The 26,790-nt window shown below is 46.9% G+C and overlaps 4 protein-coding genes and 1 pseudogene across 6 annotated transcripts; 2 read left to right on the top strand and 3 right to left on the bottom strand.

Moving 5' to 3' along the window:
* The first annotated feature begins 1,598 nt into the window (after nucleotides 1-1,598).
* Nucleotides 1,599-5,777, top strand: LOC109768800 (uncharacterized). Of its 2 annotated transcripts, XM_020327529.4 has the most exons (10): nucleotides 1,599-1,894; nucleotides 2,327-2,544; nucleotides 3,133-3,247; nucleotides 3,494-3,583; nucleotides 3,756-3,914; nucleotides 3,988-4,107; nucleotides 4,294-4,404; nucleotides 4,689-4,770; nucleotides 4,859-4,939; nucleotides 5,170-5,777. In XM_020327529.4, the coding sequence occupies exons 1-9, from the start codon at nucleotides 1,745-1,747 to the stop codon at nucleotides 4,912-4,914; spliced, it is 1,101 nt and encodes a 366-aa protein (XP_020183118.1). In that variant the 5' UTR covers nucleotides 1,599-1,744; the 3' UTR covers nucleotides 4,915-4,939; nucleotides 5,170-5,777. The 2 variants fall into 2 exon arrangements, with proteins under 2 accessions (XP_020183118.1, XP_045088730.1); XM_045232795.2 differs by lacking the exon at nucleotides 3,988-4,107 and having other exon boundaries at nucleotides 1,609-1,894.
* Nucleotides 5,778-6,376: 599 nt separating this feature from the next.
* On the top strand, nucleotides 6,377-10,337 carry LOC109768801 (pentatricopeptide repeat-containing protein At1g26460, mitochondrial). 2 transcript variants are annotated; one of them, XM_020327530.4, is made up of 7 exons: nucleotides 6,377-7,149; nucleotides 7,778-7,994; nucleotides 8,205-8,684; nucleotides 9,224-9,430; nucleotides 9,542-9,682; nucleotides 9,753-9,939; nucleotides 10,049-10,337. In XM_020327530.4, exons 1-6 carry the CDS (start codon nucleotides 6,524-6,526, stop codon nucleotides 9,933-9,935), a joined length of 1,854 nt encoding a protein of 617 aa, XP_020183119.3. In that variant the 5' UTR covers nucleotides 6,377-6,523; the 3' UTR covers nucleotides 9,936-9,939; nucleotides 10,049-10,337. The 2 variants fall into 2 exon arrangements, with proteins under 2 accessions (XP_020183119.3, XP_073364330.1); XM_073508229.1 differs by having other exon boundaries at nucleotides 6,454-7,149; nucleotides 9,753-10,272.
* A 1,852-nt stretch (nucleotides 10,338-12,189) lies between these two features.
* Nucleotides 12,190-14,532, bottom strand: LOC141020541 (disease resistance protein PIK6-NP-like; annotated as a pseudogene).
* On the bottom strand, nucleotides 14,302-20,079 carry LOC109768803 (disease resistance protein Pik-2-like). The gene is made up of 2 exons (XM_073508228.1): nucleotides 18,915-20,079; nucleotides 14,302-18,337 (listed from the first exon to the last, which is right to left on the bottom strand). Exons 1-2 carry the CDS (start codon nucleotides 19,430-19,432, stop codon nucleotides 16,957-16,959), a joined length of 1,899 nt encoding a protein of 632 aa, XP_073364329.1. The 5' UTR covers nucleotides 19,433-20,079; the 3' UTR covers nucleotides 14,302-16,956.
* A 673-nt stretch (nucleotides 20,080-20,752) lies between these two features.
* On the bottom strand, nucleotides 20,753-22,975 carry LOC109768817 (putative pentatricopeptide repeat-containing protein At1g26500). The gene has a single exon (XM_020327543.4). The coding sequence runs from the start codon at nucleotides 22,595-22,597 to the stop codon at nucleotides 21,038-21,040; it is 1,560 nt and encodes a 519-aa protein (XP_020183132.1). The 5' UTR covers nucleotides 22,598-22,975; the 3' UTR covers nucleotides 20,753-21,037.
* Nucleotides 22,976-26,790: the final 3,815 nt, after the last annotated feature.

The following is a 26,790-nucleotide window of genomic DNA, read 5'->3' as shown; positions in this document are numbered from 1 at the left end:
GCACCCCTGCAGGGAAGTTTATCTATTCGAATAGCCGTGACCCTCGGTAAAAGGACGACCCGGAGTTGTACCTTGACCTTATGACAACTAGAACCGGATACTGAATAAAATACACCCTTCCAAGTGCCAGATACATCCCGGTGATCGCTCTCTAACAGGGCGACGAGGAGGGGATCGCCGGGTAGGATTATGCTATGCGATGCTACTTGGAGGACTTCAATCTACTCTCTTCTACAGGCTGCAAGATGGAGGCTGCCAGAAGCGTAGTCTTCGACAGGACTAGCTATCCCCCTCTTATTCTGGCATTCTGCAGTTCATTCCACCGATATGGCCCTTTACACATATAATCATGCATATGTAGTGTAGCTCCTTGCTTGCGAGTACTTTGGATGAGTACTCACGGTTGCTTTTCTCCCTCTTTTCCCCTTTCTATACCTGGTTGTCGCATCCAGATGCTGGAGCCCAGGAGCCAGACGTCACCGTCGACGATGACTCCTACTACACTGGAGGTGCCTGCTACTACTTGCAGCCCGCTGACGACGACCAGGAGTTAGTTAGGAGGATCCCAGGCAGGAGGCCTGCGCCTCGTTCGATCTGTATCCCAGTTTGTGCTAGCCTTCTTAAGGCAATCTTGTTTAACTTATGTCTGTACTCAGATATTGTTGCTTCCGCTGACTCGTCTATGATCGAGCACTTGTATTCGAGCCCTCGAGGCCCCCGGCTTGTATTATGATGCTTGTATGACTTATTTTTATTTTTAGAGTTGTGTTGTGATATCTTCCCATGAGTCCCTGATCTTGATCGTACACGTTTGCGTGTATGATTAGTGTACGGTCAAATCGGGGGCGTCACAACTTGCCTCCACGTCGCCGCCGCTTTTCCGCTGCCAGACTCAACCTTCTTGCGCCGCTCGAGCATCTCCCCGTCGCCCCTCCATGACCAATCCGCCGCTCGATTCACAGCCGTCGCCCGCCATTCAAGCTCCGCCCGCCGCATTCGACCTCCCGACTCTCGCCGCTCGGCCGCCGGCGAACCTGCTGCCGCCGCTCGGCCCACCGGCGCTCATGTCGACTACTTGTACACAGTCGCGCGACCGACGGCTGATTTTACATCTCTAGTTTGCATCATCTGTTGGAGTTGCTCTTTTACATAGAGTTGACACTTTTTCGAGATGCAAAAGGCACATTTTGAAGATGTAAATTTTTACATATCTTGTTTTACATCTTTAAATTTGCATCTTTTATTGGAGATGCTCTTAGATACTACTCCCTTTGTTCCTTTATGTAAGGTGTATTATTTTCGGCACGGTAACCAAGACACAGAATTATAGACATGTTAAGACGAAATTAACCTTAGCAAATTTGTTAGTTAGTGGCAAGTTAGTCTAGGAAAATAAGAGATGAATGCAATCGACAAAGAGATAGTTTCCTTATTTTGCTACAAGAAGAGATACAGACAATCTGGAGATAGATACTTTTCCTTTTTTGGAGGGCTAATGAGGGAATTATGAGAAAATAGAAGAAATGCATCTTACATTGTGAAATTTTATCAAAAAACAAATACACCTTATATAAAGAAATGGAGGGAGTAGTACATTTAGATGCTCTTAGAGAAGAGAAGAAAGAAAAATAGAGGTTTCAAGATGATTATTCGTTTCCTTATTTCTCACGTACACGAACGAGTCAAAACCGCAAAATCCCAAACCTAGCAACCAAAAGGCGAAGCTCTCGAGCTCTCGGCGGCTATGGAGGACGACGACGAGTGCCCTCCCCTCGCCGTCGAGCTCCCTCCGCAGACGACCTCTCCTCTGGTCCCCGCTTCCGCCCCCGCCTCCGCCTCCGCGCCGGTCGGCGTCACCGTCATCACCGGCTACCTCGGCGCCGGCAAGTCCACGGTGAGATTCCTCTGCGTGCCTTAACCCCGCTTCCCTCCCCATCCGCTGCCCCATCCTTCCATTGTTTCTTTATATAGCAGGCGCGAGATATCCTGGTGCTGCATATATACGACCAAAGACAAATTGCTAGCTACTACGGACTCCAGACAAGGATGCCTCTAATTTTACCAAAATTGAATCGTAGTTTAAGCCTGTATTTGTGTCCTATGAGGAATCACTGGCACGAACTGTAGCACTGTTCTTTGAGTTTTCTGTCAGCACTCAAGTGTCATCTCCAATTAATGTTATTGTGTTGATACTTTAGGCTGTATATCACCTTTTTTTTTCTTCCTTTCTTCACAATTGTGCTCTAAAATTTCCTGGTCAGTTTATTAGTTGAGCTAGTTGGGACCCCACGGGTTAACAGTCACTCACCGTGTTTAAAACTTTCAGTTAGTCAACTACATTTTGAGTGGACAACATGGGAAAAGAATAGCGGTAATACTGAATGAGTTCGGAGAGGAAATTGGAGTAGAAAGAGCAATGATCAATGAGGGGCAAGGTGGTGCCATTGTTGAGGAATGGGTGGAGCTAGCAAATGGATGCGTTTGTTGCACTGTAAAACACAGCCTGGTTCAAGCACTTGAGCAACTTGTGCAGACTAAGGAGAGGTAAGGAACACATTTTCCTATCTAGTATCTTGAATGGGTACTTAACATACAACATAGGGCTCTGTAGATATGTACATTACTATCATTAATTGATTGTTCTATGGTTATTTGTTGCTTGTGATGTTTTGTGTCACCAAAATTGTCTACCTATATATGCTGACTTCGTGTTGACATTCTGTTTTTACCTCAGAGTTAAAGTTATGTGTACCCTGCTTATTCCTTAATGGGAGGGGGGGGGGGGGGGGGGGGGATTTCCAGGCTTGGTGTTGAAGTTCTGTTTTTACCTCAAGTCAAATTATGTGCATCCTGCTTATTCCTGCAAAGGGGCCATTTTTTATGTTGCTAAATTTGTCTGCTTTCCTATTCTAGTTCTACATGAAGTGCTAGAATTAGTTTAGTGCTTCTTATTCTAAAAAATAAGTTCACCGCTTTTTTAATTCAATGCAGTAATGCACTGGTCTCATAGGTCATGCTCTTCCATTGACTTCCATTCAATGTTGGATTTGATAGTAATGCACTGTAATTTACGATGACGCAAATCTGAATTTAATTTCCCCTAACCTGTCAGACTTGCTACATCTGCTGCAGAATGGATCATATATTATTGGAGACAACTGGTTTGGCTGATCCTGCACCACTTGTATCCATTCTCTGGCTGGACGATCAATTGGAGTCATCAATCAGACTAGACTCTATCATTACGGTTAGTTTAGTTCGCTTTCTATTGTTATGTGATATCTTTTTGTTGCCACAGTTTCGTATCATTAGTTTGTAATAGGAAGAAAACACATGCTGCAGTGCAGTTTCTCATTTAAGCTTCTCATTCTGTCAATATCTTACAAGTTCAGATAAATGCTTATTTCTCTGGCAATTGCTCTTCGGACCTGAACTTATAAAATGAGATCACATTTCACTGTTTCCTGCTGAACATGTTACTGTATATGCTCAGGTTATTGATGCAAAAAACTTCAGGCGGCAAATTGATGAACACACGAACTCTTCGTCATTTCCTGAAGCATTTCACCAAATCGCATTTGCGGTAATTTGTTGTTTTTGGCATCGATCTCTCATTTCACACATTCTTTTTGGGGTCTTGCTTCTTGAATCTGAGATTCTTTTGTTGATCCCTATGGGCTGATGCGGTTAAAATTTCTCTTGTTGGTGATAATTATCCAAACGAATATAACAGAGTGTCAATTCTTGTGTACCAGGATGTTGTGATATTAAACAAAATTGATTTAGTAAAAGACAATCTCGAGGATTTGGAAAGGCAAATTCATGATGTCAATGCGCTTGTTACAGTGGTGCGGTCTGTGCGGTGCCAGGTTGACTTAAATACAATATTTGATCGACAGGCATATGGTGTGAAGGTAAGTAAACTACTGAAGTCTGATTTGGTCACTACCTTTTGGTGCTTCTCCGACTTTGTTTTTCCTCCCCTAGAATTCATCACAACTACAGGAGCTTCTGGAGTACAGTAAATCAGCACCACCTAATAGTCGCCATGATAACAGTATTTCCACTTTGTGCATTTATGAACAGGATCCAGTTTGCTTGACTAAGGTACCTTATTTCCTTTAATGAGATGTGTCAGTGATGTCTATGTTCTTAGGGTAGCTTTATAACACATTATTGCAAGCAGTTATAAACAACTGAATAGAGTATTTAATTCATTCATCCGTGCACTTAGAATTGGAGTCTGGAAAGACATCTGTTTTACATATTTGCCTTATGCATTTTGCTTTACAGGTGGAATCATGGCTTGAAGATCTTCTTTGGGAGAAGAAATCCAACATGGATATATATCGTTGCAAAGGGATTTTGAATATCCATGATTCAAACCAACTTCATACATTACAGGTTTTTATGACATATTACAAGGCATCTGAAAGAACTACTCTCTCCGTCCCGAATTAGATGACTCAGATTTGTCTAGATACGGATGTATCTAGACACGTTTTAATGTTAGATACATCCGTATCTAGACTAATTTGAGTCAACTAATTTGGGACGGAGGTTGCACATGATAAGCTAGAACTGTTGACGAAAGTTTCTACCAGTCCTCTGCAATACGAAGTTACCAAAGTATGCCTTCTTTGTTGAATAGATTGTCATTACTGAAGTCTGTTTTTGCCCTTATGCAGGCAGTGAGGGAAGTCTATGAGGTTGTGCCGGCTCGAGAATGGTCGGAGACACAATCTCGCATGAACAAGATAGTTTTCATAGGTATAATCTTAAAAAATGATAGTTGATCATCCATTACTTTCAAGTTACAAGTCCAGTCCTGAATCTTTCCATGCCTATTTTGCTACAGGCCGTGATTTGGATATCAGTACCCTTCAAGATTCATTTAGTCGCTGCAAGCACTGATTATCGAATGATTTGCACCCACCTTGTAAGTTATTCATCTCTGTCCTTCGTTTTGACGATTCTTGTTCACGTTTTCTGTTTTGGGGAACACCTTGCAAGCGGGTATGTATGGTTTTGCTGTTTGAGGCTTTTGCACTGCTTATCATCATGAGTTGCTGCTTGCAAACAGGCATGGTGTTTGTACTTCGTTTACATAATCCTGTAATTCCGCCCTATCGGTGTTTAGCATTTTAACTGTGTCCTCTGTGCTCGCAGGTACCTGTGTCATTGAATACTTGATGGAGGCTCACGCTGCCTGGATTGAGATTAGGGTGTTCTCGTATGGTTCCCCGAAGCTACATTCTGTTGAACAATCTTCAGTAGAGGCGAAGCAGTTTGCAGTGCCGAGATCAAGAGACGACTTCAACTGCTGCTATGAAGTTATGTGCCACGGGAGCACCTCCCTGATACACTAGAAAGGCATTACGCTGAGCATTTGTATATGTTCAGTATAGCAAATGCAACTGTGTTAGGTTTTGCAGAGGGAAAATGTATCCAATCGTAAGAGGATGTGATATCCAAATATGGTGCAGAAAGACCTAAGTCGGCCAACACCATAATCTCAACGGAAGATGCCTCTGGAACTTTTTGGTTCTTTTTTGGGGGCGATACGGAAGCAGCTAGGTCCCTTTCCCCATGGAAGGATTTTGGTTCTAGTGACATCCAAGCTGATGGTTGCGTGCATCGGTTGATGCAGACAGGGGCATACTGGAGTGGAGACCTTACTTGAGCCGTAGCTTGCTTCCATAATCCATCGCCTCTTGGTGCTGCTAGTCACCTTGTAACTGCAATTTCGAGCTTAATTCTGAGACTAATTACCTCGATTCTGAGCAATTTCGAGCTTACACTAGCTTGCTGCCGCGTAGGTGAACTGAGATAGGATGATAATCCCAGGCTTATAAACTGAATACAACACTATCTTTTTTGGACAAAGAATACAACACTATCTTAGTGTTAGTATTAGTATTTGGGTCGTAGAATATACAGTGAGCACTACGTGAGTACGTAGAGTTCACTTTTACTATAGAAATTATATAACACAACGAGCATTATAAATATCCATGAAATCCATAGATTTTTGAAATGCGAGCACCAAGTGGTCAATCATTTTTTTCAAATATAATCCATCTGAACTCAAAGCAGGCCATCTCTGAAACTTTGATACGCATACTACTTCTGTTCTGTATCAAACTTACTCCTTCTGTCCCATGATGTAAGACTTTTTTCGACACCAGTAGGTTACATAAATAATTTCCGAGGCTTCAGCGCATCTACAACTTCACGATTTCATCCCGGGATTACAAGTGTCTCAGAAGGAGGACTGTCAATGGTCTGGGCGTCCGGCCATTCCGTAGGGCACCTTGGTAAGTGGTAGTAACGATTTTTTCCTGAAAATGAAAAAGAAGAAGGGCAGTGACGAAACGGCCCTTCGGAAGGTCCACAGCGCACAAGAGCTCGGGGCTTCTCTTCTGTTCCCCATTCCGCCTACTCCCCCGCCCACCCGATCTCAGCCGCCGTCTCCCCCACCCCGCCACTCCCCGCGCCCCCACTAAAACCCTAGCCCGCCGCAATGGCAGCGGCGGCGGCCGCCACCTCCCTCCTCCTCCGCCGCCACCGCAGGGGCCCCGCGCCCCTGCCCCTCCTCCTCCGCGCCGCGATCTCCTCCACCCGCGCGCTGCCACAGCAGCCCGAGCTCTCCCCGCCCCCGGCCCATGCGCAGGCCGACCCCCCCTCCCCGCTCCCCCCGAACCCCACCGTCGGCATCCCCTTCTACGGCGACAACTGGCGCAACCCGGCCGCCTCCGGCCCGGCCTCCTCGCTCCTCCCCGCCGTCGTCGCCTTCCCCGACGGCCACCGCATGGCCGCCTTCTCCGCCGCCCGCAGCGCCGCCGACCTCAAGGAGACCTTCGCCGCCTGGATGACGGAGCAGCACTGGGAGGACATGAAGCAGCTCTTCGAGTCCTGGGTCCGCTCCCTCGACGCCGCCACCGGTAAGCCCAACCGCCCCGACGTCGACCTCTTCAACCACTACCTCCGCGCCAACCTCATGTCCGGCGCCCTGCCGCACGAGATGCTCGATCTCGCCGACCAGATGCGCGAGTTCGACCTCGCGCCCAACACCGCCTCCTACAACCTCGTCCTCAAGACCATGGTCAAGGCCCGCGAGGTCGAAGGGGCCGAGAAAATCGTCGAACGGTGAGTTCTTCTCTTTCTGCCTCTCTACGACTCAACTGCTCTAGTGTACTCTGGGTAGTTTACAAACTCGTAGCACATCCTAAGCTATTGTCAACATATGGATTGCTTAGTTATCTGTTGTTACACAAGAATACGTTTGTTTCAAAATTGTATTGTGGAACCTCAACCCAGTCTACAAACAAATCCTCTTCTGTCTGGTATTAGCATGCTAGGGTGATAGCTTGATCTGATGCTAGTTGCAAAGGTCGTATATTCATTGTGCTCAAGCCCATTCTCTTTTTCCTTTTTCTATGGATGTGCTGACATACAACTTTGATCCATGGTACGTTTGAGATTTGCTTCACCGAGAGACTAGATTTGTAACTACTTTTGTCATCAAAATATGTAGACTATCGAGTTTTCCTGCAGAGGGTTACTGTTAATACAATTCTGGTTAACTGCTTAGCTTTGATTTTCCGGTCGAGATAGCTTATCTTTGGTTTTTCCCTACATGGTTAGCATGGCAGTAGCTTATGCTCTCATTTGTACCAAATGTGTTATTTCGAGGCCATCATAAATTTTTGTGACTCGCTGCTGCAATAAAGTCGGCTTTCAGAATGATCTCTATCACTCTATCTGTTGAAATCAGGATGCTGCAAACAGGAATTGTGCCAGATGATGAATCCTACAATTTGGTTGTAGATCTGCTTCTTAGACACAACCGTGCTGACTCAGCCTTCAAATATTTGGAACTGATGCTTAAATCAGGCTACGCGGTATCTTCACCTGTATTTGCTGAGTATGTCCGAGTATGTGTTAAATCTGGGAGTTTGGACACATTGGCATCAATCATAGAGAAGTGCAAGGTACTTATTCTAAAGAACAGTTCATTCATTGCTTGTATGCTATTTAGGAATTTGATATTACAGTTGACCCCATTCCTTAGATGTTTGTGAGTTACACTGATGGCCTCTGACATTCATACTTTTGGCATGCACCTTATAATATGCATGTAGTTGTCAAGTAAAAATCATTTGTCTGCCATATTTATGACCGTGCAATTTGGTTTATTTCAGGCAACAGAGAAGAACAAACTCTTGTGTCCACAATGGGCCTGGTGCATTGACATAGCAGAAGCTGCTTTTGAAGCTAACAATAGCAAGCTGGCCATGTTTGGTTTGGAATTTCTTGCGAGATGGATTGCACATGGCGAGGGTTCTAAACCCCCTGTTCACCGTTCAGTCAATGAAGGTTTAGTACTCTCAGCTTTCAGTGCTGCTGGTAGAACCTGCAGCAGTGACCTCTTGAACGCTGCTTGGTCAATATTACGCAAGTCCTTGCGCCAGAAAAGGGCACCCACGCCAGAGACTTATCTTGCGAAGATTTATGCTCATTCATCAATTGGTCAACTCCAACGAGCTTTTGGCACTCTTCGTGAATTTGAAAATGCCTATAGGAACTTTGAGGGTATCGATAAAGAGCTCTTCTCACCATTTACTTCATTGCAACCACTTGTTGTTGCTTGCTGCAAGGATGGCTTCACCACATTGGACTCGGTAGATCCGCTTACACTTGCTATTCATGATGCAATGAGTCTTCTTTCAAGAAAAAGCATCTACCATATAATTCCGTTGGCGACATGATTGCATCCATTCTATATGCTGTGACATCGCTTGAATGCTCCCTTTTTTTTGTAAAAAAAATTATGCCAGTTTCTACTCTACTGTTATTTTCACTTGGTCAGCATTACTACTGTAATATTTGTGGGAAATTGTGCGTTGGCTCTCCACTGGCAATAATCTCTCGTGGCTTTCTGTACCTTAATTCCATTCTGCTAGCATTACATTATTTCTTGAATGACTTGGTTTGCATTCGTACATAACTGCGACTCACTTGCTTACTTAGACTTGGAAGATACTTGTTGTACAACGTCTACATGGTTAGCCAGACTTCATTTGTTCATGACATGCTTACAACTGCATGATCTTTGTCAATTGGACTTCATAATCTGGAATAAGCATTTTATTGCCCTGCTATGTCTTTTTTTTTAAGTACGTATGATTGAATGCTCTAACCTATAGGCTACCATTTGTAGGTTTATGTTCAATTAGAGAATCTGAGTTCCGCGGATCCACCATACAAATCTGTTGCTGCTCTTAACTGTGTTATACTAGGCTGTGCAAATATTTGGGACATTGAGCGAGCATACGAAACTTTTGAGGCAATGAAAGAAAAGTTTGGACTTACGCCTGACATACATTCGTACAATGCCCTGTTGCATGCATTCGGGAAGCTAAAAAAGGTATCATTATTGCTGGCCATATTTCCTTTGTTTCTTATGTCTCTTCAAAGTACCTGTTTGGCAGCTAGATAACAAAATCCCTTTTAATGTGTTGCCCTTTGTGTTTCGCAGACAGAGGAAGCTAGTAATGTATTCCAGCATTTAGTAAGCCTTGAGGATGTTAAGCCAAATGCAACAACATACTCCCTGCTTGTCGATGCGCATCTTGTCAACCGAGATCCAAAAGCTGCTCTTGCTGTTCTTGACGAAATGGTCAGTTGAACTGAACCCGCCCTTTATACATTGCTTATGTACGGTTCCCTCAAACCAACGTTTTGTTCAGGTTGATGTGGGCTTCACTCCTTCAAAGGAGACTCTTAAGAAGGTCCGAAGACGCTGCTCCCGTGAATCAGACTTCGATAGCGATGAGAAACTGCAGTCCCTGTGTAAACGGCTGAACTTGTGGATGGGCGGTGAGAGCCGTAGGGAGTTGCTGTATAACATTGAATACAGTGCCGAGTACTGAAGCAGTGAGTATTGGGCAACCTTCCCTGATTTCAACCTCTACCTGTTATCAGTACCTCAGCCGCAGTACATTTTTGCTGATTATGCCTTGTTTGCTGATTTTGTTTTTGCCAGTTTGATTTTGATGATGCCGGTGTTCTTTCAATCAAGTAGGCACGTGTAGTGTTTGCCGGTACTCGAAGAGCGCAGAGGCTGTAGTCTGTAAATTATACTTTGTAACAGTTTTCCTAATCATTCTTCAGTATCCCAGGCTTTCTTTTTTCGCTGGAGAGACAGGACGAGATTTTATTTATTAGGATTTCAGAATAAGGTCCTAATACATTTGTTTCTTTGCTCAACGCACTATCTTCCACAGTCAGAGGATGGATGTGACGTTAGTTCATCATAATGTTATCCTTCTGCATGGCTCCTGTATTGTTTTGATCACACAGGTCGTGCCAATTCTGCTTGACTCTAGATTTACGTAATGTGCAGTGCACGACGTACTTATGGTTTGTTTGCTGTAGGATTATCAGCGCAAGACTGCTTTTCTAGATGCTCTGATTATCAAGATTACCTTTGATCGTCAAACTTTCGATTGTTGAACATAATGGAGTCATTACCGATGCCTCAAGAGCATTACCTTGGGTATGTCAGCGTATATTGTCTCTGCTACTGAGCAGACCGAACCATATTATGAGAATTTTTGGGAAAATGACTAAGTGGTTGTTTGGATACAGGGAATTAGACGTGGGATTTTAGAAAACGAGTTTTTAGAGGATTTTTAGGAAAACCAGTTTTGGTTAGTTATTCTGTTAAGGTAAGCACATACTCCCTCCGTAAACTAATATAAGAGTGTTTAGATCACTACTTTAGTTATCTAAACGCTCTTATATTAGTTTACAGAGGGAGTACAATACTTTGTTTGGATGAGAAAAATAAGAAAGCATGGATACGCAGCTCCAACACACAGCGACTTAGTCAAAATTCCAATACATTCCTTTGGTCGATCTATTGAGCTGCTGGCGCTTAGCGGGAGCGTCTCCGCCGAGCGCTCCTGTCAGCCTCGCTGCGGCCGCTTCCCCAAATACGGCGACAGAGACAAGGGTGCTGTCGGTGGCGATGGTGATGACAACAAACAGGCTGCCGGCCATGCAGCAGTGTCCTGCTGCGATGACTAGACAGGGGGCAGTGCTTATGATGTGATGCTATTCGTCATTCACGTTCGCTGGGGAGATCAGGTTGTAGCAACCGTCGGTAGGACGAACACATCGGCTATGGCACTCTGTATTCCGCGGCAGCTCCCGCCTTGCCAAGTCGCCATGCCATACGGCGACGGGCACATTCAAGCCCCGAACGGCATGCTCGCCGAGCCTCGCCGACTTCCGGCGTAAACTCGCTGATGCCTGTAGAGCACGTTGCGACCCTTGTGATTCTTCGCCGTGTCACACGGCGAAGGCCACGTCCGGGCCAGAGCGGCGAGAGCTCGCTGAGCCGCACTGACTTCCAGCGTCGCCTCGCATGTGCCTGCAGAGGACGTGGCGGCACTCTGATGCGTCGCCGTGCGACACGACCACGACCACGTCTGGCCCCGAGTGGCGAGCTCACCCACTAGGCGGCGCCTCGCTCGTGCCCGAAGAGGATTGCGGCCGTCGTCGTCAGCAGAAGGAGGAGCACGTCAGCCATGGCACCATGCGCTCCGTACGTGGCCGCGGTATTCATAAAACTGGTTTATATAAAAACGCCAAATAGTCGTTTTTCTATAAGCTGGGTTTTTGAGGTTTTGTAGAACTCAGTTTTCTTTATCCATGATTCAGTTAGGCGATCCAAACAAGATTTTTGGTTGTTACAATAGAAATTGCGTTTAACTAGGACTAGTTCTCCATAATCTTGCTATCCAAATAACCCCTAAGGAGCTACTCCTGTTAAATTGAACAGTCCAAAAGAGTGATGCCAACCACAATTTTCACTGAAAACCTGCAGAGCAGAGGCCGGCAAGCTTGCTATGGCGTTGCGAAATTTTGAGATGATCCACCCAAATGTATGCATCTTTTCGCGACAAGATAGCAGAGACCAAGCCACCCAGATATAGATTATACGGGCCAGTTGGTAGCCCACAAAGGATACCCAATAATACTGCAAACATCTTGATTCATTGCACAAGAAACTAAGAGGTAGTTCTTCCAAATTTTTGAACAAAAATAGCATTATCCCATCTATATCCAGAACCTATAATTAACTAGAACAAGTCCTCAAACCATGCCGCAAAAAGACACTTACCGAAAAAGGGTTTCCCCCGCTTTGTATTAGCAAAAAGACACTTATACCAAGACCAAAGAGCAATAAGTATTTCTCTATTACTCCAAATTACATCATCTACAACTTCTGTGATATCACACTTCAGAAGCTCCCAGCTTCTGACTATGAGACGATGATAAGCAATTGTAATCATGAACAGCTGTCAAATGTCCATTCATCACTCCCCTCCTATCCCTTGTGGCCATCCTCTCGCCGTAGGTTAGAAAGATGTCACCAAGATCAACAAGCCTTGTTTCCCTCGGTCATCTTCCAACTTCCTCAAACATCGTCACCCCCTCCTCATTACAGAAGTAGCGCAAGAACTTACTGTAATCAAACCTCAGAACATCCACTCCACCCCAAATTGTCCTCTCCACGAACTTCTCTATATGACTTCTTCACTGATAAACTGCGGAGCGGAATCCAACAGCTTACAGAGTTTCTATACTGAACTCGGCGATGCGCAGAGCACGCAGAGGGGATTTTAACACAGTCATCGGCTGATCGACCAACAGTTGACACCACACTACCACAGCAGTAAAACCCCCGCAGTGGTGGCTTCTCTACATTGCAGACAGAGCAACTGAAGCATTGTAAGCAGTGGTGGCTTCTCTACATGGCAGACAGGGCAACTGAAGCATTGTAAGAACGTACACACAACGAATAGCAACATTACAAATTTGCTGCTGTAAAAGATAACGTTACAAATTTGCAACCAAAGTGTGATGTTTCTTTTCAGGTAAAATACAATGACGTTGCAAGATTTCCAGAGTGATGCTAACCCAAAAACATACTATGTATTCACGACCAGGTAGCAGAGACCGAAGCCATCGAAATATCGACTCTAGGACAGTAAGTCGCCCACAAAGAATGCTCAGTAACACTGCAAATCTCTTATCCATTGGAAAAGAAAAGGACGGTAAACTGTCTCAACAACTCATCCTTGATGTCCACATATCTGTACAGATCACCAGAAACAAAAATAACAAAATAATTTGACTATTGGCACTTGAGACCCGACTGACCAAATATTGAAGCGTCAGAAATTCTGAATCTTGTCCAGAGTATAGCTCACCCGTGTTCAGCGGTGCCCGTATTATAAAAACCAGATGTTTCCTCTGTAATCTATTGCTGGACCCATCCGTGCTGACTTCCATTGTTTCGCCTTGAAAGTGACAATAGGTTGGTTGGGATTCCTCCTAGCTTCATTCCTCAAATAGTGCACCATAGCTTCCGAGTTGCGGCATGGATCGGCGTGGACCAAGACCTCCTGACGATTTGCAAGAAAATTGATACCTGAAGGCTGCCGGATGGAAGCATTTTCAAAGAAAGATAGCTCCAGCCTATGGAGCTTAGGCGCAGCCCCTTCCTCAAACCTCAGGTTCAATGCCTGGTATACAGCGAGATGAATGGTGAGCAGTTTGAGACTTGGGAACTCTGACGCAGAGAACGCGGTGTATGCACTGTGATGCAACCTGAGCTAGAGCAGGCTTGGTAACTGAGAGATAACTTTCAGGTGCTCCTCACTCCTCAGATTCCAATTCAGTGGCGCGAAGGGTCAACTCAGTTAGATTAGCCAGCAAACCAATCCATTCTGGTAGCCGTCCCAACTTACCTCGGAAGTTTATGCTTTTTAGAAACATTGGTGGCCTGGATAGTGTATCAAGAATCCTGAAATTCATTACTCCGTCTGGTCGCCAAATCAGCAGCAACTGAAGGCAACTGCTCAGTTTTGCAATGGCGGTGATCAAGTACATCCAGTTCATGTCGTCGTGAACAAACATCATTACCCCTAGCTTCCTCAACTGTGAAAGCTTCCCCAATTCAGATATGTAACAGGAAGTAGAGTCTGTGATCTCTATCTGTGCAAGGGTTGTAAGCATTTTCAAATTGCCAAGCTTGTTAGGGATGTGCATTCCCCAAAAATTGGAAATGGGAGACAAACCACTGTAGTTATAAACTCTTCTCCCTCCAAGTAGGTTTGACAAATTTGGCAGATTGGTAATGTGTGGAGGCAAATGCTTTATGGCTGTGTCCCTGACATCAAGTGTCTCCAACATTTTGAGGTTTCCTATTTGCACAGGAAGCTCAGTGACATATGTATTCCGGAGACTGAGATATTCCAACTGAAACAGTTTACATATATTTCTAATATCTCCATTCCTGGCAAACCCAGAACCTTCTAAGTCTAATATTCTAAGAAGTTTTATCCAAGCAAACTGTAACATTTCTCCATCAGCAAATATACTCAATGCTCCTATCGCCGCCAGAAGAATTGGGTGCATAGCCTCAACGTTGGCGACCACACGCTCACCGACCATGCCGACATGGCCTCCGCCGCCTTCGTGCACTTTGACGAGCTGTTGGGCACCGAGGCCGGCCGTGACTGCATTCTGGACCTCTCGCAGCTGATCACCCCATCTCCGTACCTCCTCGAGCTGGATGCGCCCTTCGACGACGAGGAGATTTGGAACGCCGTGAAGCGGCTGCCGGCACGCAAGGCACCAGGGCCCGACGGCTTCACTGCCGAATTCCTACGCGCCTGCTGGCCCACGGTCAAGGCCGACTTCGCCGTCGTCTTCCAGCAGCTCTACGACATGCGGGGGCGCGGGTTCGCACGTCTGAACCAGGCCCTGCTCTCCCTGCTCCCCAAGCGTGCCGATGCGAGCTGCCTACGGGACTATCGGCCGATCAGCCTCATCCACCTGGTTCCAAAAGTCTTCGCCAAGGTGCTGTCGCTCCGCCTCGCGCCGAGACTCGACGCCCTCGTCAGCAACAACCAGAACACCTTCATCCCTGGACGCAGCCTCCACGACAACTTCGTCCTGGTGCGCCAATCTGCTCGCCTTCTGCACCAGCTGGGAGCACCGCGCGTAATGCTGAAGCTTGATCTCGCGAGGGCATTCGACTCGATATCCTGGCCTTTCCTCTTCGAGGTGCTGAAGCAATACGGCTTCGGGGATAGATTCCTTGAGTGGCTGGCGATCCTCTTGTCTTCTGCTAGCACCAAGGTGCTGCTCAATGGAAGCCCCGGCCCCCCAATTTGGCACCGCCAAGGCCTGCGCCAAGGGGACCCCATGTCGCCGCAACTGTTCGTCTTGGCTGTAGACACCCTTGGTCGCCTGTTCAAGCATGTCACCGAGCTCGGGATCATACGCCGGCTGCACCCCTCCAGACCGATCCCCCCCATCTCGCTTTATGCGGATGATGTGGTCCTCTTCTGTCACCCGCAGCCGGACGACATCGAGGCCGTGAAGGCAATCCTGCAGCTTTTTGGCCGGGTATCCGGACTCCGCGTCAACTTCCCCAAGAGCACCGCCACGCTCATCCGCTGCGAAGATGACACTGTACTGCCCGTCGTCGAGAGCCTGGGCTGCCCAATCGTCAAGCTCCCCATCACCTACCTCGGCATCCCGCTCACCATTCGACGCCCCACCACCGCGCAGCTGCTACCCCTCGTCGACAGAGTGGCGGGCAGACTGCCCACCTGGAAGGCTTGGCTCATGAACCGAGCAGGCCGGCTCGCGCTGGTGAAATCGGTGCTCAGCGCGATCCCGCTGCACCAGCTGCTTGTGTTGGCGCCCCCAAAGAGGATCCTCCGCATGCTTGAGCGTATCCAGCGTGGGTTCCTTTGGGCCGGGCGCGCCGAGGCCAAGGGAGGCCACTGCCACGTTAACTGGCGTCGCGTCGCGCGCCCCAGGACCCTCGGCGGACTGGGCGTGCACGATCTGGAGCGCACCGGCATGGCGCTCAGGACCCGTTGGCTCTGGTTCAGCAAAACCGACGAGCGCCGTGCTTGGGCTGGTCTCGACCTCCAGTTCTCTGCTGAGGAGCAGGCCTTCTTCTTCGCCAGCACCCACACATCCATTGGGAACGGCCACAACACCAAATTTTGGGAGGACCGGTGGATCAATGGACGCTCCGTTCGCGAGATTGCACCCTTGCTGCACGCCTGCATCCCAAAACGGCGAAGGAAGAATAGGACGGTCGCTGAGGGCCTGCAGGCCCATCTCTGGGCGCGCGAGATCCACGGCGTCCTGGGAGTTCACGAGATCGGCCAGTACTTGTTGCTTTGGCGACTCCTCGAGGGTATTGCCCTCTCCGCCGAGCCTGACAAGCTGATTTGGAAGTGGACTGAAGCCAGCACCTACACTGCTAAATCCACCTACCTCGCATCCTTCCACGGATCAATCGCCTGCAACCACTGGAAGCTCACTTGGAAGAGTTGGGCGCCGCCAAAAGTGAAATTCTTTCTCTGGCTTGTCAGCCTTGACCGCTGCTGGACGGCTGACCGCCTCGATCGACATGGGCTTCAGCACCACACGGCGTGCCCCTTGTGCGACCAGGCCCCGGAGACGATGCAGCACCTCCTGCTAGCTCGCCCCTTCTCGCGGCAGGTCTGGCACGAGATCCTTTCCTGGATGCGCATGACCTGCCGAGCGCCGGCCAATGACAGCTCCCTGCTCGATTGGTGGCTCAACGCCAGGCAAGACACCCCCCAGCTGATGCGCAAGGGGCTGGCATCCGCGACGCTTCTGACATCCTGGATGCTTTGGAAACACCGAAACGACTGCATCTTCGACCGCGTGCAACCGTCCGTTCACGCCTTAGTGAGTAGGATCAAGGCCGAAGCCAGGCTCTGGGCCACTGCTGGCGCTGCTGGCCTTAGAGTCGTGCTGCCCACCTCATGGGATGTGCACTAGCATCTACTTTCTGTCTGAAACCGCCTCCTAGGAGGATTGTAATTACAAACTCTCTCTTTTCAATGGAATGAAACGCATGGGTCCCCTGCGTTTTCTCGAAAAAAATATACTCAATGATCGGACATGGCTTAACAATTTGCTTGTGGCAATGTTTTGGTAACTTCCTCCATGAATGGATAGCCGCCGAATCTTCTCTTGAGGAGCTAAAGTAGACTGTTGACCTACCAAAGTGACGAAATTCTCTTCAATTGATTTTGAAACAATGATCTCTAGCATTATATCATGAACTCGAAAGGTCTTGACCTTCCCATCAAAGCTCATTTCAATTGGAAGAACCATACTCCTGTTGAGTAATTCATTGAAATATTTTTCAGACACCTCCAAGGCACTTAATCCACGCTTCACTGTCACAGAGCGTTCTGCTATCCATCGTCTCAATAAACTTTTCCTTCTGATCTTATAATCCTCAGGGTAGGTGCTTAAATATAAGAAACAAGTTTTCAAATGGTATGGAAGGTCATTATAACTAAGCTCAAGAATTTTCTTCAGTTTTTCAAGCCAGGGACTGGTTTCCAGCTCCAAGCCAAGAGAGTTGTAGATCTTCTCCCAGCGATCATAACTGTACAAGGGTGTGCTAGCCAAAAGACCTGCAATGCTGACTATGGCCAAGGGTATACCACCACACTTTCCCAGGATCCTCTCTGAAATGTTTTTTAAGGCAGCTGGGCAATTTTCCCTGTTACCAAATATTCTCTTGAAAAATAACTCGCTAGATTCACTACCACTGAGTGGTTCAATTTCGTAATTTCTGTCATACTCATGGAGGCAGCAGGCTTTTGCTACAGTTTTCATTCTTGTGGTAACAATTACTCTGCTTCCAGTATGTGAGTTAGGCAAGCAAAATCGAATACCTTCCCAAGCTGACATGCTCCAAATATCATCGAGAACAATAAGATACCTCTTATCTTCTAGATGCTGCCTTAGCATATCTGCAAGCTGTCCCACGTTCCATTCTTCCATGCCTTTGAGTGGGTCTACTGCTGGTGCTGGACCATTTTGATTTAATGGTCGAATAATCTGACGAAGAATGTCCCTTATGAGACTCTTCACATCAAATTTCTGGGATACAGTTACAAAAGCTCGGCACTGGAAACTTGCACTAGCTGTCTGATATGTCGTCATAGCAAGAGTTGTCTTCCCCAAACCACCAAAGCCGAATATAGGTAGCACCAGTAATTGTTGTACGTTTTCATCCACCAACCAATTCACAAGATTACTTTGATGCGCTTCAATGCCCACAAGTTCCGTTATCTCTGGGAAGAGTGCGGGGGTACGAATATCCAGAGAAGTAATATAAGATGGTGCTGGTTGTGCAGCAAGTGTGTTTCCTTCTGCTCCAGAAATGAGATGATTACCACCATACCTACGAGAAGAGTTTGTAAGTTATTGCTACAGCTCATACATAGTAGACGGGAAAGAGGAAAGAACTTTCATGTTTTTTACAGCAAAAACACATTGTAGCTATAAAGCTTCGAAGGCTGAATTACTCTCATCTAAAGTTCACTCTCTCGCATACAAAATAGATAATGTTTGTGACTTTGCACAACCTGTAAGGAGCAACTTTGGCCATTTTGTTCTTTATAAATATGTAAGTAAATGATGTATATTGTGATTTTTTTTCATGACATATCCAATGGTCAATTTTACTCAACTAATCTGAACATTTTTTTCCTTAGTTAGTTGTCAAGATAGAGAAAGTTTGCCGACATGCTTAACAATGTCATCTATTTTGGGACACAGGTAGTATTGACAAAATTTAATCCAATAGTTGCAAGTTATGAATCTTTTCAGTTTTTATCACAACACCAGAACACATAATCTATACTTCCTCCAGTCCTGCTACAGAGCTACCACATTTACCATGTTTCATTTAGACGGAAATCATAGGGTAAATGCCAAGACGCATAAGAACTTTATATAAGGAAGGCAAATGCAAGTACCTTGAGTTTCGGTCGCTGATACTTGTAGCGCGCGCTTTCAGTTCTTGGATTTGTTTCGCAATCTGACGCCGCACCCTGACAGTTTGCAGGAAACGGATGCATCTGTGGAAGAGTCCGGCAAGGCCAGAACCACTCGTGGTGCTGCCAAGGTGATATGTAAACTCATCAACGCAATCCTCAACATCATACGCGACCTCTCGCACCTGTTTCATCCAAATCTTAACCTGCTTCCTGCGGTTTCCCCCCTCAGCAAGGTCCTGCAGGAATGATGTCATGCTCTCAAGCTCATCCTTCATGTACTGCAGCTCGCCTCGGATGCCTCCAAGGAGCTGTGCTTCTTGGATGAGCACCGTACCCAGCTTACATACTAGTATGTTAATGGCACCCCCACCAGCGCTAACAACAGGATGCTCCATCTCTCTACCAAGTACCAAAAGGAGGATAAGAGTTTCTGCTCTTGTCTGTTTGAATGGGGCTGGGCAATGTATGTGGGGGGCACAGGAAATGCTCATCACCATCCTCCAAGCGAAGAGTCCAGGCCACACACGTATACCAATATAGTCCACACAAGCATCTTATGACTTTTCAATGATATGTCGCTGTCTTATTACTGCCCAATGGTTCAAAGGCCGGAGCAGCTTCCAGGAAATGTCCAATTCACGTTGTCTGACTTGAATGGTACACCATCTTACCTCAAAATTAGGTACATCATCTTAAATCAAAACTGATAAGAACAAACCACTGGTATAAACAAATGTCAGTTAAATAGCATAAATCAAGGCGGTTATGTTTGAATCCAAGTGCCATTCACATCAACTTTAAATGCTACTCACTGAAGCCTTTGTTTACGTCATGCCTAAAAACTTTTTAGACCTTTAGGGGTGGTTTTTTATCTTTCAAGTGGTTATTTCAACAACTTGTAGGTGATTATTTACCAAAAGTAATTTATGTGGGTGCAGAAATTAACGTGCAACATTCTTATTAAAAAAAAGACTGCTCATTCAGATGTTCTGTTTTGAAGAAGGATCTGAAAATCTGAACCAGAGAGAATCACACAAAAAAATGCTAAGATATGAACCGTGAAGTCATTTAGATGGATACGCATGCCACCTTAATGAATGAGACTTCTTACCAGTGTGCTTTTGGTTGATTACTTGATAACCAAGCGATGGTTTCACTTGTAGGCTATGAGATTTCACCACATGGAGGCAGCTGGCTCGCTCAATCTTGCCCCTCAATTATTTATCCAATCATACATCATGATGATAACAACAGGTCATTTGAGTCATGGAACCAATGACCATTGAATCAGCCATTGCTGCCATCAAAGAATCTTATGACTTTTCAATGATATGTCGTTGTCTTGCTGCCCCATAATTCAAATGGAGCAGCAGCTGAAGGAGCCTTTCAGGATATGTCGGATTCACATTGTCAGACTTCGAAGGTGTCGTTCATCGTGTGTAATTTTCCTAATTAGATACATTACCTTATCTCGAAATTGAAAAGAAAAAACCATCAGTATAAAGAATGCCAGTAAAATAACATAAATCAAGGCGTTATGTAACTTATGTTTGAATCCAAGCGTCATTCATGTCAACTTTAAATGCTACTCATGGATGCCTTTTTTATGCCTAAAATTTTTGTTTAGGCCTTTAGGATGGTTGTTTCAACTATGTATGTTATTGTTAGGTTAGGAAAATCTTTTGAGTGGTTATTTCAACAATTTATAGGTGATTATTTACCACAAATAATGTATGTATGTGCAGAAATTTAACTTGCAACATTCTTATTTCAAGAAAGACTGCTCACTAAAAGATTCTGTTTTCAAGAAGCATCTAAAAGTCGGAATCAAATAAAATCACAAAAATTGCTAAGATATAAAAGTCATTTGAACTTACATGCGCCATTCGAATGTTCAAATGAAATGGTTAAGAGAGGGCTGAAGGTGAACCGTGTATCCTCCTAATTCCTGAAAGACTTACCAAGACACTCGAAAAAAATACACATACTACCAGAAGTCCAAAGAGAATGGAAGCAAGAGGCAAGACAAATGCAAGCACAAAATATTTGTTTGTTCCTCAAAACTGTACTGTATTTGACACTCCTATGATACGTAATACACATCACACGCTCCTAGCTTCTGACTCCTGAGATGATGATAAGCAACTATAATCTTCAACTGCTGTCAAACGCCCATTCATCGCTCTCCTCCTCCTATCCCTTGTGGCCATCCTCTCGCCATAGGTTAGAAAGATGTCCCCAAGATCAACATGACCTGTTTCCCTCAACCTCCTTCCAACCTCCTCAAACATCGCTACTCCCTCCTCATTCGAGAAGTAGTGCAAGAACTTATTATAGTCAAACCTCGGCACATCCACTCCACCCCACATTGTCCTCTCCACAAACTTAGTGGCCTCCAGTGTCCTCCCCGCTTTCACCAATCCGCCGACGAAGATGCTCTCAAAATTCACCAATGGATCCCTGCCCTTCCTGCCCCTCTTCCCCAAGTGCCCCTGAAGCAACATGATGTAGGTGTGCATGTTTGGCTCGCACCCACTGGTAACCATCTCCCTAAACACCTCAGTCGCCTCCCCAGCTCGCTTGATCCTCACCAAACCCTTCATCAACCCATGGTACAGTGCAATATCCTTCTCTTTGACACCATGGAAAACACTGTACCCTTCCCTCACCCTCCGTCTCGCCAAGAGCCCATACACCAAATCCCCAAGCACCTCTCCGTCCACCTCCACCCCTCTCTTAACCATTTCGGCCAGCACCATGAACGCCGACCAGGTCCTTCCTTCCTTGCACAGCCACGAAACCACCGCGTGGTAGCACGCGCCACCACCGCCGGCAGACAATCCCCTCCTCCGCATTCCGTCGAACACCTTCATGGCGTCAGGGATACGGTTGTTCTTGAACAGCGTCACCACGATCTCTTCGTATGCCGCAGCGCCGGGCTCGATCCCGCGCTTCTCCATCCCGTTCCACAAACTGCACGCGTCGGCAAACATCCCCGCGCGGCAGTACGCGACGACCAGCAGCTCGCAGCACCTGCCGCAGCGCGCGAGGCCGTACCGGTGCTCGGCTTGCTTGACCACCTTCTCTGCCACGTCGGGCAGCTTGCATACGGAGCAAACGACGTCGACGACGAAGGCGAGCACGCGGGGGCGCTGTGCGTCGGGGAAGAGGGTGAGGAGGGCGGAGACCTTGCCGACCTCGCGGGCGGGGGCGAGGCCGCGGACGGCGGCGCGGAGGGCCGCGTCGGAGAGGAGGACGGTCGGGAGGGCGAGCAGCGTGGAGTGGAGCAGGTCGACGTTGCTGGACTTGGCGAGGACGTCGAGGAAGCGCGCGGCGGTGGCGGGGGAGTGCGCGAAGCCGTGGCGGGCGGTGAGGTGCGCGAGGAGGCGCTGCACGGGGCGCCAGGAGAGCGGGAACCGCGCGGACGCCTGGAGGAAGAGCTCGCGGAGGTCGGCGGGGGCGGAAGGGAGGGGGAGCGCGGAGAGGCGGCGCTGCAGGGCGGCGTCCGGGGCGTTCTGCTGCTGGTAGAGGATCGTGCAGAGGCGGACGAGCAGCGCCGGGTCGGTGGGCCTCGGCGCGGCAGCGGAGGCGGCGGCGGCCTCCGGAGCGGGAGCTGCGACGGCGGTGGAGAGGAGGCGGCGGAACAGGAGGCGCGGAGGCATGGAGGTGGTCGCGGGTCGTGGTGGCTGAAAAGGCTGAGTACTGAAGAGGGCGCGCGTCGGCGCGAATGCTGCTCAGCCTTTTGATGGGCCGGTTTGTTTTGACAGCTTTTCATGCGCCGATTTGTTAGGCGGTAAAGATTTTTTTTACTGAACAAATTCGCTAATGGTGCCTCCCTCATCAAACATCTCTACTCCTAATGTATCCATCTAATCTAATCAATCTATCAATCTATATTCAAAACAGATCTTTCCATGGCCACGGAAACTGATCTCGCACGCAAAAAGAAAAAAAAACTGCCCTCGATCTGTTCGCTACAGCGACAGGAACCACACCACCGCCGCCATCACGGATCCCTGAAACGCCAACGCCAACGCCGCCATCGCGGATACCTGAAACGCCGCCGATCTATTCGCTACATCGACGGAAACCAGGCGCCGAGGGGTCATCGAGAAGTCAGCGCCGAGGTCCTAAACGAGGCGTCGCCGCCATCGTTGTGGATCCATTGAACGCCACATCAATTTTTCACGGTGCGTACATTCGTTGGACACTGATGTGCTAGACACGACCTTGTGATTCATGACCTTGGGCCGGTCTAGCTCGACCATGGATAACGGCTGATGTGCTAGACATGACCTTGCGATTCATGACCTTGGGCCGGTCTAGCTCGGCCATGGATAACAGCGACGACAGTGCCAGGTTTGTAAATGTGTTGCGGTGGTCCTCGACGAGGTGCTTGCCGGCGATGACCTTGTACATGTCGGTTCAGGTCGTGATGAAGGTGGCCTTCAGCTTGTGCATTGAAAAGGTGGAGTTTTGATACATTCCTCCTAGGAGGTCAATTACAAATGAGGGTCAGTGAAACTAGTGCGCGTCCCAGGTGGGAGGCAGAATGACGCGTAGGCCGTGGGCGCCCGCTCTTGCCCACTACTCGGCTTCCTCTTTGATCATCGAGGCCAGGACCTGAACCAGGGGCTAGGCGCCCTCGAAGATGCATTTGTTGCGCTGCTTCCAGATCTTCTATGGTGTCAACAGAGCAATGGAGGCTAGGCCCTTACGCATCAGTGTTGGCGTCTTTTGCTTGGCCTGCAACCACCAGTCCATGAGTGAATTTTCGTGGCTTGGGCCTGGAGTGGTCATCCGTAGCCAGGATAGGATTTCATGCCAAGTCTGCCTGGCGAAGGGGCACTCCAAGAGGAGGTGGCGCATCGTTTCGGGAGCCTGGTCACAGAGCGGGCATCATGGCTGGTGCTGGATACCGCGTCTAGCCAAGCGATCGGCCGTGGTTGGCCAACCACTGGAAAAACTTCACTCTTGGCGGTGCCCAATTCTTCCATATGAGCTTCCACGAGAAGCAAGTCATGGATCCCTGGAAGGTGGCAAGATAGCAGGAGCGAGCAGAGTATATACCTCAGGTTGTCCATCTCCAAACTTGTTCGTAGCTTGATTGTTTGCTAATCCAGATTCATATGGACGTTCGTGTCATCATCCTGAAAAGCAAAGTTGTGAACAACTTGCATGCTGCAGAGTGCACGAGAGTTGTAATGTGGATATAAAAAGTTGTGAACAACATTTTACAACCTCGGAATAATTATCTGGAGGTGGCCTCTTGGCAATAACTGCAATCTTCGTCACTCCATCTGCCATTTGTCCACTTGATCCATGCTCAATCTGATAAGTCTACAAAATGATGATAGTACCAAAACTGTATCAGGAAGTAATACACATTCATTCTATCATGTCTGTTTGTAGTTTAATTTGATACAAATAGCATGTAATAAGGTACAACTTTAATTTGGTTCATATATCTAGCAATGATCTTTTGGTCTCATGGAGCTGACAATTGATAGGTACGTATGGGGAATTCAAAAAGCAAGGCAACTCAAGATACAAAGGCGACAGATGTACCTGCAGGTACATGCTAGGCTATCAGATTTAGCTGTACATGGCTAACATCATTGCCCTTCTCACAATGTGGGTACTTTGATGTGTTGCGGGCCATATGGATGGGGCAAATGTTGATGAATACAACACAGAGAATATACCCTTAGCTGACAATCTTGACGATAGTTACTCAATGGGTCCAGGTATAATTCTGTGTAAATATCATCAAACATACTTTTTGTATAAATCACATGTTTTATATGTGATCAATCATACCTAGCAGACTACGAGGGGGGCACCAACACATCAGATGGGTCCAGTGATGCTTCAATGCCGGCTCCCAATAATCTCACACTGGTTTATGCCACAGATGTACCACAAAGTTCAAATGGTATTACATGATCCGTCTTTCATATGAAATAATTTGTGCTTATGGGAGCCGGCATAAACCAGTGTGAGATTACCATTTGAACTTCTGCATGTGGCCCATTAATGTGGTCAAAGCAAGTTCTATAGTCAGGACTCTATTTGGTCAGTGAGCTAAACGTCAATTTGGTCAGTACTCTATTTGGTCAAAGCAAGGTCTAACAAAATATGTAGCCGCGGGTTTCTTATACTACTTTGAATTTAAACCAGCACAATTTGGTCCATTGTTAGGAAAATTTAAGGATTGTGAGCGATAAAGTGGAGAGAAAAAAGGTACTTATCAGCGGCAGGGGCGCGAGTAGGATGCCCTTTGTCAGGGACTAAAGTAGGATTTGTCTTTACAACGCTGTTGTCTGATACGTCTCCGTCGTATCTACTTTTCCAAACACTTTTGCCCTTATTTTAGACTCTAACTTGCATGATTTGAATTGAACTAACCCGGACTGACACTGTTTTCAGCAGAATTGCCATGGTGTTATTTATGTGCAGAAACAAAAGTTCTCGGAATGACCTGAAACTCCAACTTATTTTTGGAAAATAATAAAAATACTGGAAGAAGAATCCACGTCAGGGGGGCCTCCACCTGTCCACGAGGGTGGGGGGGGCGCCCCCCGCCTCGTGGGCCCCCAGTTGCTCCACCGGCCTCAACTCCAACTCCATATATTTGTGTTCGGAAAGAAAAAAATCAGGGAGAAGGATTCATCGCGTTTTACGATACGGAGCCGCCGCCAAGCCCTAAACCTCTCGGGAGGGCTGATCTGGAGTCCTTTCAGGGCTCCGGAGAGGGGAATCCGTTGTCGTCGTCATCATCAACCATCCTCCATCACCAATTTCATGATGCTCACCGCCGTGCGTGAGTAATTCCATCGTAGGCTTGCTGGACGATGATGGGTTGGATGAGATTTATCATGTAATCAAGTTAGTTTTATTAGGGTTTGATCCCTAGTATCCACTATGTTCTGAGATTGATGTTGCTATGACTTTGCTATGCTTAATGCTTGTCACTAGGGCCCGAGTGCCATGATTTCAGATCTGAACCTATTATGTTTTCATGAATATATGTGAGTTCTTGATCCTATCTTGCAAGTCTATAGTCACCTACAATGTGTTATGATCCGGCAACCCCAAAGTGACAATAATCGGGACCACTCCCGGTGATGACCGTAGTTTGAGGAGTTCATGTATTCACTACGTGTTAACGCTTTGGTCCGGTACTCTATTAAAAGGAGGCCTTAATATCCCTTAGTTTCCGCTAGGACCCCGCTGCCACGGGAGGGTAGGACAAAAGATGTCATGCAAGTTTTTTCCATAAGCACGTATGACTATATTCGGAATACATGCCTACATTACATTGATGAATTGGAGCTAGCTAGTTCCGTGTCACCCTATGTTATGACTGTTACATGATGAACCGCATCCGGCATAATTTTCCATCACCGATCCAATGCCTACGAGCTTTTTATATATTGTTCTTCGCTTATTTACTTTTCCGTTGCTACTGTTACAATCACTACAAAACCCAAAAATATTACTTTTGCTACTGTTACCGTTACTTCCACATTATTTTGCTACTAAATACTTTGCTGCAGATACTAAGTTATCCAGGTGTGGTTGAATTGACAACTCAACTGCTAATACTTGAGAATATTCTTTGGCTCCCCTTGTGTCGAATCAATAAATTTGGGTTGAATACTCTACCCTCGAAAACTGTTGCGATCCCCTATACTTGTGGGTTATCATTATCGCTGTGTCTCACATTTCAATCTTACATTTGGATAATCTATTCTTCTCATTGTGACGTCCCCGACAGACCATGATACTTGAAGATATGGACGTGCCAAATCTACGCCGACCTCCTCTACGTGATATCTCTAATATTGATCAT

The sequence above is a fragment of the Aegilops tauschii genome, chromosome 2, assembly GCF_002575655.3.
Source record: "Aegilops tauschii subsp. strangulata cultivar AL8/78 chromosome 2, Aet v6.0, whole genome shotgun sequence".
Lineage (NCBI taxonomy): Eukaryota > Viridiplantae > Streptophyta > Magnoliopsida > Poales > Poaceae > Aegilops > Aegilops tauschii.
Note: the sequence above shows the minus strand (reverse complement) of the source record. Positions and strands in the feature narration are given on the sequence as shown.